Source organism: Aquila chrysaetos, chromosome 12 (assembly GCF_900496995.4).
Source record: "Aquila chrysaetos chrysaetos chromosome 12, bAquChr1.4, whole genome shotgun sequence".
NCBI lineage: Eukaryota > Metazoa > Chordata > Aves > Accipitriformes > Accipitridae > Aquila > Aquila chrysaetos.
In genome coordinates, this window is record NC_044015.1 from 18,426,132 (window position 1) to 18,444,123 (window position 17,992).

At 35.8% G+C, this 17,992-nt stretch overlaps 1 protein-coding gene across 1 annotated transcript in view; it reads right to left on the reverse strand.

Annotated features, from left to right (window-relative positions):
* Positions 1-441: 441 nt before the first annotated feature.
* Positions 442-17,992, reverse strand: part of KIF14 (kinesin family member 14) — a 36,154-nt gene continuing 18,603 nt past the window's right edge. The window contains exons 20-30 of the mRNA XM_030033931.2: positions 17,329-17,422; positions 16,160-16,298; positions 13,780-13,880; positions 11,253-11,347; positions 10,260-10,481; positions 9,924-10,108; positions 9,183-9,341; positions 8,493-8,612; positions 5,943-6,017; positions 5,141-5,279; positions 442-5,009 (exon numbers count right to left, since the gene is read on the reverse strand). Coding sequence (XP_029889791.1) covers positions 4,618-5,009; positions 5,141-5,279; positions 5,943-6,017; positions 8,493-8,612; positions 9,183-9,341; positions 9,924-10,108; positions 10,260-10,481; positions 11,253-11,347; positions 13,780-13,880; positions 16,160-16,298; positions 17,329-17,422 — 1,721 coding nt within the window. The 3' untranslated portion in view covers positions 442-4,617. The remainder of the gene's footprint in view (positions 5,010-5,140; positions 5,280-5,942; positions 6,018-8,492; positions 8,613-9,182; positions 9,342-9,923; positions 10,109-10,259; positions 10,482-11,252; positions 11,348-13,779; positions 13,881-16,159; positions 16,299-17,328; positions 17,423-17,992) is intronic.

Genomic DNA, 17,992 nt, shown 5'->3' on the forward strand with positions numbered 1-17,992 from the left:
GGAGGCTGAGGGGAGACCTTATCACTCTCTACAACTCCCTGAAAGGGGGTTGTAGTGAGGTGGGTGCTGGTCTCTTCTGTCAGGTGGCTGGAGATAGGACGAGAGGAAATGGCCTCAAGTTGAGGCAAGGGAGATTTAGATTAGATATTATGAAAAATTTCTTTACTGAGAGGGTTGTCAGACATTGGAATGGGCTGCCCAGGGAAGTGGTTGAGTCACCATCCCTGGAGATATTCAAAAAGCGAGTGGACAGGGTACTTCAGGACATGGTTTAGTGGGCATGGTTAATGGTTGGACTCCATGATCTTGAAGGTCTTTTCCAACCTAAATGATTCTATGATTCTATGATTAGATTTTTCTTAGTTTCATATTTTCAAATGAAACTAGGGTGCAGAAGTCTGAATACCCCACACCTCCCCAGTTTATATTTAAAACAAAGCCACCTCTTTTTCTTTTATGTTAGTAAATAAAATCCATCATTAAAGTTCTAATTACTTTTTACCTGAAATCTGGTACAGATTATTATTATTACCACAGAATATTTTCCTGAGGGAATAAGAGAGGACATTAAAGGAAACAAACAAACAAAACCAACCAACCCCAAAACACAAAAACAACACAACAAACAACCCACAAACTACAGATTACATCAATACATATAACAAAATAAAACCATCATAACTTCAGTAAATAATGCATCCCATTAAGGTCTAAACGTTTCTTCATAGCACTTCCCAATCCCACCCCATGCATGTTCCTGACTGTTCACTGAACATTTCTTTCAGCGACAGAGCTGGAGACTGTAGGTTAGAGAACCCCAGAGAAAACCTTTCAAAGGTTTCAGAAAAACCCAAATTTAGTGCTCATAGCAGAAGCATGACATCAGCTACTATAGCAACTAAGCTTCAGCCAAAGACAAAAAAGCCCTGTCTGTGCAAGTGTGTGTGAATGGGCTCTATTGGTACCTATGGCTGCAGATGGAGAAATAGTAATGAGAAAGCATTAGCCAAAGAGAGGAAGCATACATACTGAGGGGTGTAGCATATCAAAGTCTCACAGGTAAGCCAACATGAGCCTCCACTACAGAGTCAGAAGCTCACAGTTGTTGCTTCAGCCTTGTAGCTATAGATGTTTTTTGTGTGGGTGCAAGTTAAGTGCGAAGGAATAAATTAATGTACTGTGTGAACAGTTATCTGCTGGAAGCAAACATCTTAATTCTATTAACAACAGTTAATTAATAAAAGATGTTTTAATACATACTGATTGTGATCCCACTCCCATCTTAATTCCCCCAACAGAGAAATTTACAACACCAATATATATTCCTGCAAAAGTAATTAACTTCATGACATACTAAAGTAAAAACTCTACTTAAATTGCACTATTTTGGTGTCTACTTTAGTTTATGGTTTAGAAGAAACTCCAAAGGTACTATCACAAGAAGATTCTTCTGTGTATTACCACTGTCTGCCAGAAGCTATCCAAACCCTGACTTGGCAGTCAGATCTGCAAAAATGCCAGATGGTGAAAATATCTGGACCTTACTGCACAGCGCTTTATCTCAGCAATATCAGTGTCTACTTCATTCCATCACTATGCCTGGCAGGTGATGCAGAATATGGTGGTCAGCCACGTCAATTACTCTGCTGACCTGGGCTTAACCCACATGTACCTCCAACTCCTTGGAAAGACTAGGAAAATAACATACCACTCAAATCAATCCATCCCAAAATCTGCCTGCTATGATCCCAATTCCTTGACATCCATAATTTATAGATAGACTAGCCTATAGTTATAAATATACCTCACCTTACGGTATATTACACCAATAGATTACTGGAGGCTCAGCTAGGCTTGTTGATGTATTAATGCAGTATGTTATGAGAGCACTAGCTCACTCTGATGATGTATGGTCACCATATATATCGTAAGGATGAAGTACTTCAATGATGTATAACTGTAACAAGGGCACTAAGCTGAAGAAAACACTAGCAGAAGTAGGTTTTGTTAACATATTACTCTAAAATGTGAATATAGTATTAACAAATGTGCATAAGAGAGAGACTGATTAGTTGACTGACTAGACATAGTTGATTAGCATGGAGGGGGGGGGGGGGGGAAACCACCAACCAAGCAGCAGGAAGCTATTGGAAACATTTTTACTCATCCTGCAAAAGCTAAATTTGATATGATTAAGGTTGCCCATCCGATACATCAGTTAAAACTCTATCCAAACCCCATTTGTTTGCATGGTCTCTTGCTCCCAAGTTTCAGAAAGGCTAAAAACTGAAAGTCAGTTTGAACTCCAAGTTTGTGAAGAACTTGTCTTTAAGTTTTAGGAAGAAAAAAAAAGACAAAAAATCCTCATAACAATGCACAGAACTACAGAAACAAAGATGTTTTCTGAGCAATGCTTCTCATTAAATACAAGCACAAAAGCAAACATGATTAATCATCTGGGCTGGCGGAACATCAGTAACACACTTGAAAGTAATTTTGCAATGGGGACTTGACATGACACCACTATATTTATTGGCAGAAATTGGAAGGGATTGAGTATTCTGACATTAATTAGTATAGATTAGTTCATGAGTAACAGCACACATTTAGAGGCTGAATAAGTGTCTTAATAGAGGAAAGAAATTTAGGTAAAGAAGTCTTTTTTTTTTGTTTTGTTTCACTTGTGAGCTACACAAAACACCTCTTACTAATATTTCAGATTTTTATACTACAATACTTTCAGCAAGGAAGCAGTACTCTCAGTGACAAAGGAAGGTCTCAAAAACAACTGTATACAGAAGACGACTGACAAGGAATTTACACTTAAAGTTGTAAAAATTGGTGATCAGTTACATGATCTATCTAGTTTTACTCTTTACAATGCTCATGTTTAGATACATGTTTCAGAAGAACCAGTTATGTTTTTAAAACTTTCAGCCAAACACAAAATAATACATTTACAAATGTAAAAATATACCAGGTTTCTCTACACTTTTAAAGCATAAAAAGCTGAACAACTGAATATACTTTGTTAACCCTTGAGCAGTCTTCTAAAGGCCTCTGCAGTAGGAAAGTGATTAAGCAACATCACACCTCATGTGAGAAAGAAATTATTAGCTGCAATAAAAATAACTGAATATTTTTGATGGCAGGACTGCACTGCAAGACATTTTTTGACAAAGTATTAAGGTATACTAGTCTTAAGAAAAACGTATGTGGGTTACTGGTTCAGCATAATTACCTGTCCCCATTTCCTATAAATCAGAAAAGCATAAAATCGCAGAATAACAGCATCAATTATAACTACGGTGTGAAAGTTCTCAAAGAAAAAAAGATGATTGACACTCTCTACACTTTCTGTCTTTTCACAGAAAATAGTTCTAAGAGCCTGATGCTGAAATTCTCAAGATGTTAAGCATCTTCCCTCAGAAGGAAAGATGATAGCTATGAATATCTGACCTGGAAGCTTTGATATACAGGAAAAAACTTAGGTTTTAATTTATGAATTTCTCAGCACTGTTGTGAGTAAAACGTGCTAGGTCCAGGCCTCCTAGAACCCAGTATTAAAGAAAAAAAATTCAAATTCATTTTCATCTTTGCTGTTAATTTTTACTGGCTTCAGCGAGCAGACTAAAGGTAAGAGGTTAAATGATGACTACAGTAAAAAGCACAGGGAAGTAGTTAATTGGGAAAGGTCTCTACAACCTCATGGGATGACTTACATATTATTTAGGGAAAGCTATGCTTCTAATCCATTATGAATAGTACTGGAAGTGATTTGAGCAATCAAATGATAATTCACTAGCAACAACACTCAACATGAACTTACTTCAGATCAAGTTGAAGAGCACCATCATTGATACTTTAATCCCAGATTTTTCAATGGACTACAAAACCACTTAAAGCATTCATTAAATAAGATCGTAAAGTACTTTTACCATCTCTCATAGTTTTCCCCTACAGAAATAAATATGAAGTTTTTGCTTTGTTTTAAAAAAATAAAAGGCATAACAAACACTTTAAAGTTGCAGTAGCACTCCTAGATCGTAATGCAGCAGAGGTGGAGCAACAATGTTAAGAAAAAAAATTGGAACCCACATCATCTACCTTTCAAGTGTCTAAGACAGGAAGGCAGTCGTCTTATCTAACTGTATGCAACATCAATGTATGTTACAGATGTCCTTAAAAGCAATCTCCTTCCACTGTTACACAAGAGTCCTAAGTCAAAAGTTTAAGATGAAGAGATGTGATTGTCCTACAAAGCATCTACTGTGTTTCCCAGTTTTTTTACTGTTTTCCCTGACAGTTTTTAGTTTCTCCATTCATATTATCTCCAATAGATTTTTTTTACTTACCACATTAAATTACTTCTTATAGGCTTAGGTAATAATAGACTTTTATTAAAACAAAAGGCAATATATATTTTAAAGTCTAACAGCCCCTTAAGAATTTCCTTTTTTCTTGTGAAATTTAGGGTACTTATCCTCATACAGTCACGTCATTTACTTTCATAACACTTACTAATAATATTAGCAATAAATTTTAGCTTTTTGTGATATGTTGCTTTCTCTTCATGTAAAGGGAAAGGGATTCCCTGAATTTCTTGATAATAGCATTTTATACCCACTGTATCCTACCAGGTGAAAGCTCTGCGGGAAATGGAGGTGAAGACTGGAGTTTGTGTGTTTGTTTTGGAATCGCCTTCTGTTTCCAAGCAAATTCAACTTCACCTGTTTCGACCTGTCCTCCTCGAGTCTCAGTAGTTTCATTACAAAGAGTTTGAGATTTCAGTGATGGCTGTCCTTGTTCAAGTTCAAAATTCATGATAAGGGAATCAACCAGAGAGTCCAATTCATCCAAGTTCATAAAAGGCATGGGTATTTTCTGGATAGGATTGTTTGTAGAAGTAGAAGAAGAGGCAAATAAACTGAAATAGTTGTTAAAATATCCAGCTATGACACAAATCTTTTCTGCAAAGGTCCTGAGAGGGCTTGTGTTTCTGTATGACCCTATAAAAAACAAGAAGAATCAAATGCAGCATTTTGCAAAGAGACCAAGTAGCCCTTCCTCCCTCTTGCTTTACTGGTCTCCCCGTAGTCTGCAAGTTACTATCAAGATGGATAATAAGCCAGCTAAATACCTTGTAATGTAGAAGAAACAATTTGACAGACTTCAGCTAGGCACTGCTCCAATTCCAAATATTTTGCAGCAATGTTAGTGTTTTTCTTTATTTCCTGATATAGAGATTCTTCTTCCAGTAATTGAGATTCTATTACTTTCTGTATTAATAAAGAGCAATTTTAAAAGAACCAAACACAGGACAGTATATTAACTATTAAACACGCCTATTATGGATTCAGTCACATAGAACAGGCCAATGCTGAAACACGAAATGAAAGCGATGCCAACTCACAAAACGTAAGATAGCTCCAAAAAGAAGTGCAGATTGTTGAGGGGGTGGCGGGGGGGCGGCAGGGGAGAAAAGACAAATGGAACTGTAAAATCCAGAAGAGGTTGGGCTCTTAGAAAATAGATTAAATAATCTATCCAGACTTTTAATTCAAAATACCAATAACTATGGCCAGAAAAATATTGCAGTACTTGTAACACAATTACACTAGCATTACTGAACTTGAGGCCTTCAACTTAAAACAAAACAGGTGGTTAGGCTGTTCATGATGAGCACAAAAAGAAGGATGAGATCAGATACAAGTACCTCCAGAAATACTTTAAGTAAAATTAAAATCAAATAGTTTTGAGTGGAAGTGCAGTAGCCAGAAAATTTAGTGTTCCAATCACAAGAATGTCACTGAGACAGGAAGTATTACCATGCAAACTGTAAATATACCGAAGGTAGTTTCAACTCCTCTTCTTTGTAAATGCATCCTTTTATATTTAAACCTCAGGCTCAAAGCAAATATTTTGTGAAACACTTCTCTTACCTTTCTGCAATAAGAGATGTTATTTTCAAGGAATCTGGCTAGTGCCACAACATTATCCTTTATTCGATTTTGAATCTACAAAGAAACTTTTAATTATATTTTACTTTGTCTTGAATCAAGTGTACAAGTACTTTAATATTTTAGAAGGATAAAAATGGCATACTAATGAGAAAAAATACTTAAAAGCAGAAGTAACATTTTATGCAACATAACATGCAACTTTTCAAAAAAAAAAAAGTTAACTAGTAGAAGACATTGTTAACTATATCCACAAGGTTTTAAATAACCCCTTAATACAGAATATTAAATTTAAGTATTCACTAGAGAAAGGTTTTCCTGTAATTTTTGTATCACTGCCATTCTAAGTGGCAGGGGTAACCTCTTACTTAATACTCTGGTATTCTCTCCTCAACTTCTCATTAGTTCCACCAGTGACAAGCATATACAGGAATCGTGCAGATACATAGGGATCTGCTGCAAGTGAACAGCATTATCTGGAAAGCAGACCGCTCAATTCCTTTTGCTGGAAACATGAAGCATTTGGGAGTTAAGCAAGCAGATAGGAACATAAAAGATTTTGGACAGTTTCACTGTTATCTGTAGGATTAAGAATGACAACAGTGAAAAACAGAGTAGGAAGAAATTTTTGCTTTCCTTGTGACAAGCAATTTATCACTGCTCTCCAACTGATTTGAACCTTTTATCCTAGGTCACGTATTACAGATTTTTGAGTAGTAACAAATTCTTTGGAAATAAGTATTTTATATATCCCAACTCATTAAGGAGATTTTCTTATTGGCCACAAATCTGCAAATTTCTCAACTTTGAAGAAAATGAACAAAAATAAAAACACAAGGCAGAATACACGATTGCTTGGGCACAGGTAAACTGTCACCTTTGGCCTTGAGTGCTGTCTGTACAAAACATTTATTCAGAGGAAAAGTGGCAGAACAAGCCTGTATATATCCCAACACTGAAAGGAAGCATATATACTATATACACCTAGTACCTTGCTGAAGAACATCTCAATCCTTCCGAAGTATTTCCTAGGAATTCAGCCAGGTTTTCTGTCAAAATGGCTCACCCACTAAAAAAGTGACATATTTCCAAGGGGTACTCTAAACTTGCCTACTGGAATTTTCATGCAGTCACAGAAATATTTTTAACTATGGTGCTTATTCCTTATACTTTTTTCTCTACTTTGTGTAACTCCCTATAGTATCATCTTCCTCACGATTTGTCGCTTAAGCAAAATAAAAGCGCAAAATAACAGGCTGTAGCTTAAAAAAAAGCCCCTCCAGGCAAAAAACCAAACAACCCACTACTGAATTCAGCATGTAATGAGGTCTGTTTCGCTTTAAGTGTCAAAATACACCAGACACACACCAATAATAGTATGTTTGTTTTGTGGAATAACAACTCCTCCCCAGAAGATTCTGACTTCAGCATGCTGAAAAAAAACCAAAACCAAACCTATTCAATTTGATAATATATAACTTCTAAACTGCTATCTGAGGGAGGGGGGGAACAAAAGTATGCACACATCTGTTTATTATGAGGTAGTAGGAATATCTCTTCTTAAAATTACAAGAATAATTAAAATGAGGTCTTACTATAAGGGATAAGAGCTTCCCATTGATGTAATTCCTTTTCATATTACAATAGATTTGGATGGAGACAGAAACAACTCAATAATAGAATATAGATAATTTGCTGTCCCTTTCCTGTAAAGCATTATAAAGGAGTTGCTCAAATTAAAATACCACTGCTGCTTATCAATCTGGAAAGTATTTGAAGGCCAGCTGTGATTTCAGTGAATGACATGAAATCAAGCAGGACATTTCTGGCTTCTGTCCTATTAAATAGATACTTTAGTCAACCCATTTCCCTCTAAAGTGCCCAATTCATAGAAGTGCTTCAGTGTACCCCAAGCGTTAAGCACATCAGAACACTAGCTCTTAAAAGATAACACTGAACTATTTTAATATTTAGATAGCATGCTGTTTGGGACAAGGATTGTAACCATGTATGACAAACTGAAGTCTTCAAACTTTCTAATAATCCTCCTGACAATATCAGAGTGTAGTAATAGCAGAGATGATTACCATTATCAATATAAAATAACAATTAACTTTCAGGATCATAAAGTGTTACTACATATTAAATATTAAATCTTGTTAAAAATCAAACTTAAAAGTAGTATACAGAATAAAAGGTCCACTTGCTCCTTTGAGCCAGTTTTCATCTTCTGCCTCTTTCATGGTTACACTGCGAAGTTTTACACAGAATGCCCTCCAATGCACAGAGAAATCATTCTAAATAAAACACACTTAAATGTTGAGTCTACATATGGGTGAAAGGCTAAACACTGTAAAAATTTCTGCAAGATTGTAGTCAATATTCCCACTTACCACCCATCTCAAACCTCTGTTACTAATCATAACTGTATTCCTACTGTAAAATTTCTAGACAGAACTGCTGAAAAATAACAGGACATGATCAAGTGCTTCTAAGATATAGTAGTAGTTTTTAATCTTACTTTCATCTCACCTCATTTTGTGGATATTGTTTCACAAGTTCTTTGTGCACCACTCTTGCTTTTTCCTGTACAGTATCAACAAGAAACTCCAGCCCTGAGCCTACTCCATCATAAATGGCAAGTGCAAATTCCTTTTAAAATAAAGGTTCAAAACATAATGATTAAAGGAACTGATGTGCCCTTAAATTGAAAAAGTTTTTCTGTAGTGGGCTAGAAACACTATTTTGTTTTGAGCAAATTGTTCAGTACTGGTCTATTCAGTCACATGTCATTCTTGGACTACAGGGGCTCAGCACTTTAACCTTCTTTTCCTAACTTTCTTCAGATCTCTGAAAATTCTATGTGGTACTTAATCACAGATTACTGAAATAATGACTGCATTTTAGTGAAATAGGTAGACTTGTACAATCTCAGTGCAGATACAATCCTAAAAGCACAGTATTGCTTTCTCTTTATGGGTGGAAGTTTAAATCTGTATAAGTGCAGGGTTTTTTAAGGAAAAAAAAAAAAATTCAAGGGTATTAACACATATCCATTTTCACCATAAAAATGAAGTATTAGATAAACTCTGAAAATACTTAATTCAGTTGATCAAATTGTTAAATGTAATGATTTGTTTCTGAGCAGTTACTGAAAACAAATGTGATGTCAACATTAAAATTACTATTTCTAATCACTGTTTCTAATAAACATTTTTTCACCTGTAGACTAGCTGCAGGAACGTTGTTCTCTTCAGAAAATGAAATATCAGCTCTTGTGACTACTGCCAAGTGTCCTATGTATTTCATTGTTTGTTTTACTGTTTGGTTTACTTTGCTCCGTGCTTCTGTTACCATCGAGGATATATCTGAAGAACATCCCTAAGAAAAAAAGGCATAACATTCACCGAAGCTAGAAAGCATCTCTGGTCAAAGAGCACAAACTTTCTACAACGCAAGAGTTCGTAGCACACAATAACTTTACATCTTCCTACTTTCAATGGCTGATCTACCACATCTAAAAAAACCATACCTTGGAACCACAGAGAATAATGGTATCATTATGCTACACAGTTAAAAAAAATTACTCTTCACAAGGCTGTAGCATGAATAAGAGTAATATTTACTGGCCACGGGTTTATAAATTTATAAACAGTAGCACTTCACAAACTAAACTAGCATTTGCTCTTGTCACTGCATGCTTTATTTTCCCCTTTTATGTTTAAGAACCTATGCTATTGTCAGGGCCTGGGCACAGAAGGGTCTGCATTACTCTGAACTAGCATATGTGAGTACCAGTTTAGCCAGCAAAAATGCACCATTTGCTGTTCATCTTTCCCAGGTGTGCCCATCTGTCATGCATACATCGGTTATTTAAGTGGTTTTGGCAAGTCTGTACTAAGTAAGTATTACATTAACACATAGAACTTCTCCACACACAGTATATTCTTTAATATACTTTACCTGCAAAAGTAACTGTAAATAACCTCCCAAGTTCTTTACTTCCTGTTTTATTTCTTCATCAACTTTTATAGATCCAGGGCACTTTTGGACATTGTTAAGCCAGAGCTTGGTTAGAACCACAAGCCGGTCAAAAGCAGAGATAATTCTGATGCTGTAGGACTGAGCAGCATGATCAAGAGAGAAAACTACAAGAGAAAGATCTATCAGGTGGTCTCCTTTGCAAATGAAGGTAAGGAACGTTAATTTTTCCAATAGGCAAACATATGAATGCTTGTGCAACTGAAAGACAAGTCATTAGTAATATTTACTTAAAAGTGGTATGAAAACAAGACTTACAGTTTTCTTGACATTCTTCATCTTGCTGTTCATAAGCTTTTGAAATGGCAGACACTCCAGAGAAAATTATAAACAAATTAGTTAGGAGACTATCTGCTATGCTCTTTCCTCCTTCATGATTCTGTTCCAGTAAACCTAAAGCTGAACTTATAGATTCTTTGCAAATTCCAGGAAGAAATGATTCAGAAAAGCTTGGACATATGCTGGACTTAATCTGTGAACCTGTATGACGTAAAAGCAAAACATACATGCAAGAAACTTTTCATAGGATTGAGCAGTCAGCATGTCTTTGTAATGACTATTTTATATTACTTCTTCAGCCATGTTCAACTACTCACGATAGCAAGTCAGAAAAAATGCGTGTACAACGTTCTAAGTAGTTTCTAGATTCAGTTAGCACAAAGACAAATTCCATAGTGAAATTCTTTAAAATTAATCCATCTGTTTCAACAATTGAACATACAGAGAGACAGAAAATAACAAAACCCAGCCGCTCTAAAATAACTGAATGCATTAAAATATTTGGAAGACTGAAGCATCTAGTATTTCAGAAGAAACTTTATAAAACCTGACAGAAAACTTGGGGGAACCTCAGCAGTTGAATGAATAGCAACAACTCAAGAAAACAAAGTCTCCAAATTATTATATCAGGATTCAGCCTCTGGCAATTTGTTACATGAACTATCATCTTCCTCCAGTTAACCCACACAGTTAAGCAGAAAAATATTTTAGGTAAATTTTTTAAATAAGGGTCATAAGTGCTGGTCAGGAAGTTTTGCCCTAAAAAAGCATAATCAAAAAACCAAAAAAACCCTACTGTTAACAGCTTGACACTATAAACTTGAAGATACTATAAATAGGACATTTTTCATTCTGTTTTCCAACCCACACTATTTTTTTTTAAACAACTATTACAAGTGCATATGTGTTATACATGTAGTAGTTTCAAGCTTTCAGTATGAAATTAAAGGTGTTCTGCCATATAGTAAGTACCTGATATACAGGAAGTCTGCATATTCCGAATTGGTTGCAATTTTATCTCAGACAAACATCCAGAAATTCTCTTGCTTTTCATGAAACTTCTACTCCTAGGAAAGGATGATAAAGTGACCCACTGAAAGCTCAACAAATATTAACAGACATCAGGCAAACAAAACAAACATCTACTTTTAATTAATGGAACTTGTTAGCACAGAATCTAAACAAGAGTGAAAGCAAGACAATACAGACCATAGGACGGATCCTACTTACTTTCTTCAGGTTCTTGCTACTATAAGCAGGATCTTCATTCCACATTCCCATTTTTAAGCTACTAGTTTATTACTGGATTATTATTATTTAAAACTTGAGACAAAACACATTTCTTTCATACCTACTTGGACCATAGAAAGCAGACATGTTGGCTTTTTTTGATCTTGTTTGCTGGACAGAATGAATTGCTTTTGGAAAGCCAGATAGGAGGGCTTTTTTTCTTGGTAGAAGGCAGATGTTCTGTAAAGTTCTCCATTGTCAGTGAGACAAGCTAACTTAGCTTCTCTGGCCTGGCTCTGGGTGCTTATCTGCCAGTGCCCAAGGTCAGCTCTTGGTAAGACAGCTGTTCGAGAAGCCTCTGCCAGCCTTGAAGCTGTTAAAGAAACAGCTGGAAGGAGACACAGGAGGGGCTCCCCAACTTTTCTTGGAGCTGCATTTAAGATGAGTCTCCTACCCTTGGTCCTGCCTGACTTAGACTGCTGTTGTGTTGTAACCATGCCTGTGCCTGGCCACGTATGCCATTGATCTGGACCTGCAGACTTCCCAGTTTGACCTGGGACCTTGTCACAACGGCCATGCCAGGCAATCACTGGACTGCAGGCTGACCCTGCCAACAGTCCCTGGACCTAATCCTGACTCACTGAGCCCATTTGCTGACTTAACCTCAGCCCTGCCTTGTCATTACATACTTACCTGTGGATCTAGACTGTTGGCTGACCCTAGTTACCATTGCCAGACCTACTCTGCTCACCTCACTCAGGCACTGTGTGGCTAGGCTGTTTTTGGCAAGGGCACTGCCCTGTCTATCTTCTTGTCACATTCAGCCCCAAACTGACCTTCGCTTTTGAACAGCCTGTCCTTTGTGCTCCGTGACACTACACATCAGGAGCACTAACTCTTAGAGTAGCACATGGAATTAAATTTATTTCACCAGTCTTTGTGACTGACATCAGTTAACTGCTGTCAATGCAGCATACAATGCCAGTTTCCCTTTTCCAGTACCTTGTCTTGTTCAGTTCAGCTTATATTGTTGCATTTTTACAATATGGAGAACAAAAACCAAATACACTTCAGAGATTCAAGAACACACGTTATAATACTGTACAGAACGCAGCACCAGACAAAGAAAAGTATTCCAACATTATTCTATTGTTAAAACAGCATTTGGACTAAAAATACAGAAACTGTTTACCCATTGCATTCTTTACAGGTAACTTTTGTTTACTTGGAATAGCCAGGAATGCTTTCCAAAATTTACAGTCAGATAAACTCACCTGCTTTACAGCAGAATAACAACAATCATATGGGCTGCTACCCACTAGCAAAGCTATAGTTAAGGACCTGTTAGCATTTCTGTTATAAGCTACAACTTGCAGAAGTTTACAAGTCAGTTACAAATATTGTTACAAGGCCAAAACTTCAAATACAGGGTTCCCAAACCAGCTGCAATTTACTCCTTAAAAACAATGCTTTCATATTATAGAACTGCGAAGAAAACATTAAAAACTACACATTTCACTCTGCACTGATGATATCTAGATACAGAGTTTAGAAAGCCTTACACGTTTTGAGAAAATATACTTCTGGGTTTGGAGGAACTTTTTTTCCTATTTCTTGACCATGAGGAAAGATAACGAGAATGAATGAACAGAAGAACTCATCAGTTTGGCACAGTGTATGGCGTAAGCAAGGATGGGAACAGATGTCCAAATGCCTATTTCAAATCACTTGTGTTACTAACTAAATATTTGGGTATCTATAACCTTAACCTGTGGGTCCTCTGCAGGTTAATTAAAAGTCCTGTGCTACAGACAAATGTATCAATTTCTGATAGCTTTCTGAAATAATCGGTAACAGCCTTTAATTACCTCCAGGAAGTTGTCAATGGTCATACATAAAACCCTCTGGCGCTAATCAGACATACATTGCGTATAAGCTACGCCGGACCTCAGAAACATTGCTGTTTAATTTGCCAAACTGCTTTAGCAGGTGTGCAATTCTTATTAGCAGCATATTCCATACATACTAAGACACATTTCATAAGTGAAGCCAGTAAAGCGTAGTAAGGTAACATTTAATTTAAACTTTCCCCCCCTCCTCAAATATATAAATAAATTCTCATTCAATTTGTTAAGTTTGACATTATAATAAGTTAAAAGAAAAAATAATAAATAAAAGACTATGTTAGTGGCACAGAAGCATGCTTAGATAATTACACAAATTATTTTTTGCTTTAAGCATAGATAAAAGAGCTATAAATTATCACCACCTTCTTCTGGAAAGGGAGGAAACTGAGGCATCTGAAATGTCAGGTTCCCACTCATCAGCAGGGTCATAAAATACATCAGCAGCTTTATTGCTATCATTACTCTGAAAAAATAAACACAAGTAAGGAGAAGGGTTAAACAGAAGAAGAGTGATAATAAAGCATTCAACCTATGGATGAAGACAACATGTTCTATTAACAGTAGAACAGTAATTTTAACAAAAGAAAAAACATTAAGATATGTATAATCTAGAAGATAACTGACTGCCAGCCAACTTAAGTGTTTGAAAACAAACTAAAACAAGATAAACATTTAGTGAAGACACCTAGCTACCCAACATCTGAGATACAGGAACACCAAATACAAAACTTTTTCCCATCTCTCTCCACGTCCCAGATATATTAAAACTCTGGACATATAATTTCCAATTTTTTTTAATTTTTATATCTGGATTAGTGTAACAGTTTTAGCAATAGTTTTCTGCAGGAAATATAATCCAGTCTCTGATATTGTTAAGATCCGAACAGTTTTTAGCAATAAACATGGCAATATTCTTCTGTCACTGGAAATACTTGCATATTACAGAGTTACATCATAAAGGAGTGTTTACTCAGGTTTTCTTCTGGCTTTTCTTTAATGGCTTTTTTCCTTTTTGGACATCATATTGAAAGATTTTCAATTCAGATATATACTCATATATGAAAAAGTTATTCTTTCAAATAAAACATAATTCTTTAGTGAGATGCAATTATTTCTAAGGTAGAAAAAAAGAGCATTCTGAAGTGAGAAAGCCTTCGTATTTTTCCCTACCAGCACCTTCAGTGCTCCAACAGTTGAGATTTCTTCCTCTGCAAACTTCACATATGCTATTTATGCCAGAACGTGATTCATGTTTGGAAATAGCAAGCATACAAATATTTTTTTATACATTATTTGAAGCAATTTCTACTCATTTTTCAATACTGCTCCAGACTAAACATAATACAAATATTGGAATGAAAAGAACTTATATGATCAGGAGAATCACAATTTCAAGCACAGAACAAATTTAGACAAGCTGCTCTCTTAATCTAAAACCTGGTCTTAAAAATATATTTTTCTTTTGTGCATTAATCAAAAAAACTCCAAACTAGTATAGCATAAAATACAAGATCATCATGGTTCTACTGGATTGCTTCGGATCTTTCCCTCATGTTAACTAGCTCTCTCTCATCTCCAAGAACTTTCCTTCCTTTATCCTTCATTATTTCACCACAGTCTAATAAAACAACTTTTGATTCATATGGCAGAACCCAAAAAACAAACAACACACTATGATCAGCCCTGAAGATTGGAAAATCCTAGAATACTCTATTGCCACTAAAAAAATGAAAGTACTTTTAAAGGCCAACTAAGAGATCTGAGAGATTTTGTTTGTTTGCTTATTTGGGGGGGGTTGGTTGTTTGTTTTCCAAGTAGTTCTTAAGCCTCTCAAGTGTTTGGCTCTAAAACACAGGAAAAAAATGCAATGGAATGCAATGAAAACACTGTCTGTTCATATGGAGTCAATAAAGATAAACTTATTTCTTACGACATTTCTCTCTTTAGGAGATTAAAAAAAATGTACCGTTTTCCCAGCAAATAAGAGCTGATACTGTAATCTTATCTGTATTCAATAATTTGGAACCAGTGTCTACCTTTACATAATTACAAAGATTTTACCTGATGGCTATAGGGTTTTTTATGGACACAGAGTCAAATGTAGGCGCTGTTCCCACTTCTCCCTTTCTTCTATTTTATATCTTCCTTTTTGATACAAAAGATAGTATGATATGCAACAAAGTACTGCACATTTAGAAAGATACAGCACAAAAATACAGTTTATCTGATTAGAAGCAATGGAATTCAAAAAAGGAATTAATGTGCACCTTAATTGTCAGATTGAAGAAAAAAAGATGAAAAATGCCTTTAAAAACTCCCACTGAAAAACCTAAAGCACATATAGACAAAAGCAAGCACTAGCAAATTAACTTACCAGAACCAAAGAAAAATAAAATGTAGTAATGAAAATTTAAGTGATACCTTTAAAAAGTCAAGTTGTCCTCTAGAACAGATAAACAACTGAACAACCAGAAAAACGACAAAGCAGTCCTTGTTTTACTACTTCCCACTCTGTACACAAAATGACCTGAATAAAGTAATTGATTTCTACCGTCCTTTTTCTGTGTGATGTACAAGTACACATACATGTGTTTAATAAAAAATAACCATGTGTCTTGGTGTTTAAGGTCACATAAAAACCAGAAGAAATCCCCAATGTTTTCCTCCTGTATGGATTACCGTAATCTTATCTTGGACAAAATATTACTGATTATTAGTAGTTTTTCTTCAGTTGTTACCGACCTCATAGAGTTCTTTCATTGCTGCTAGTTTGCATTCAAATTTCTCTAGGCTCCAGAAAGTTGCTATTCCCAGTTTGATGTTACGAACCTGCACCTGAACAGAAGACACTGTTCCTGTTTTATCATCAATTTTGTCGTACCTAAGAATTTGAGAAAGTTTAAAAAAAAATTAAAGACAAAAAATACTATTCATATTGCAAAAATAAACAAGGTACTTGTAGGTAGGATTATACAGAGAATAAAAATGTGATTACAAACAGAAATTGCTTGAGACATCATGTATCTCAAAACAAACATTAGTGTAGCCATTGAAATTATTTTTATGTAAAGGAAAAAAAAGGAATCTCTGCATTCAGAGATAGAAGTAGTTACTAGCGTACAAGTTCCTGGCTCTCCAGACACTCAGAACCAAATATATGTTACAGAATTCTACTGGCACAGTTCTTGTTGAAGGATATGAAAAGGCAACATCTGAATAACACAGTAATACACATACCTACTAGGAAGTCCTAGCTTACCTGCATTTGCTGTAGCTTTTTTTTTTTTTTTTTTTTTTAAATGATACAGAGTTTTCTCTGCACTAATGTATCTGTGCTCACACAAAGAACACCTGACCAATATACGGGTTAACTTCTAGAACACTCTTAAGCTCCAACTAGCAAGTAGCATGGCATAGCAAGAGACCTGTGGAGTGAAACAACTGGTCCCAAACACTGGATACCCACTATAACTATGTTCTGAGGTTTTTACTTTGAACTACCTCTGCTGTGGTCCTGTGAACTGAACACCCTCTAGTGGCTGGCACACATTACCCGGTTTAGCTCGGTCCAAAAAGAAAGCAGTTAATGTGTTTTAGGACCACTTTAATATGTGAACCAAAGCAGGATGGACATGGGCATCAGCAGATTCACCTCCAAAGCACACTCAATACAAAATTAATTGTCTGTAGACATACCTTTAAAGTTCTAATCTAAAATTCAAATTTGAAATTCACATTTCAAACTAACAAGGCTAAACTACACACTTAACTAAACCTAGTTTGCAAAAGTGATTTATCATCTTCAATTTAACAAAACTGTCAAAAGAAAAACAAACAGCTCCCTGCACATCCAGAATCCACCCCCCAATTATATATATAACCCCTTACAATTAACTAACTCAGATACTCACCTGCAGAAAACAGTGTTTTTCCCTAATTCATTACTAATGGTGTTGGCCTCTTTGATCATCACAGATAGCTTCAGAGAATTCCAGTTAAGTGGAACTAATAAAGAATATAGCACATAATGATTAAGTGGATCAAACAATGTGATGCAACAACTGTAGGGTTAGAAAAAAATGCAAAAAAGAAATGACAACCAAATGTGGAATGGAATTTAGCTAACAACAGTTCTGTGAATTCCCATTACATTGGGAAAAAAAGACCCTCCCAGCCAAGATAAGCCTTTATAAAAGGTCAGGTAAAGGGTATTTCAGAAACAGAGGCATAACACCAGACACTATATATTAATCTGGGAGAGGAAGTTAAACAGAATCATTTCTGTTACTCCTGTTTCCCCAATTAATGCCTAACCAGTTCAGCTAGAAGGGGGAAGGACTATTTAAGTAATCAGGGTAAATACAGACTACATGCATATCCACCAAACCACCCTGAGTGTGATTAAAACAGCTTTTAACATGGTCTGATATGTACAGCTTATGAACAGAAAGGTTCACAGCAGCCAAAAGGCTCTTCTCATTTAGGATCATTAGAGAAGTATTAGAGGAAAAGCTCCTGGATCCACATCCACTAAATCCAAGCCCACCGAGCAAAAGAGAAGTCAGCATTACCTTT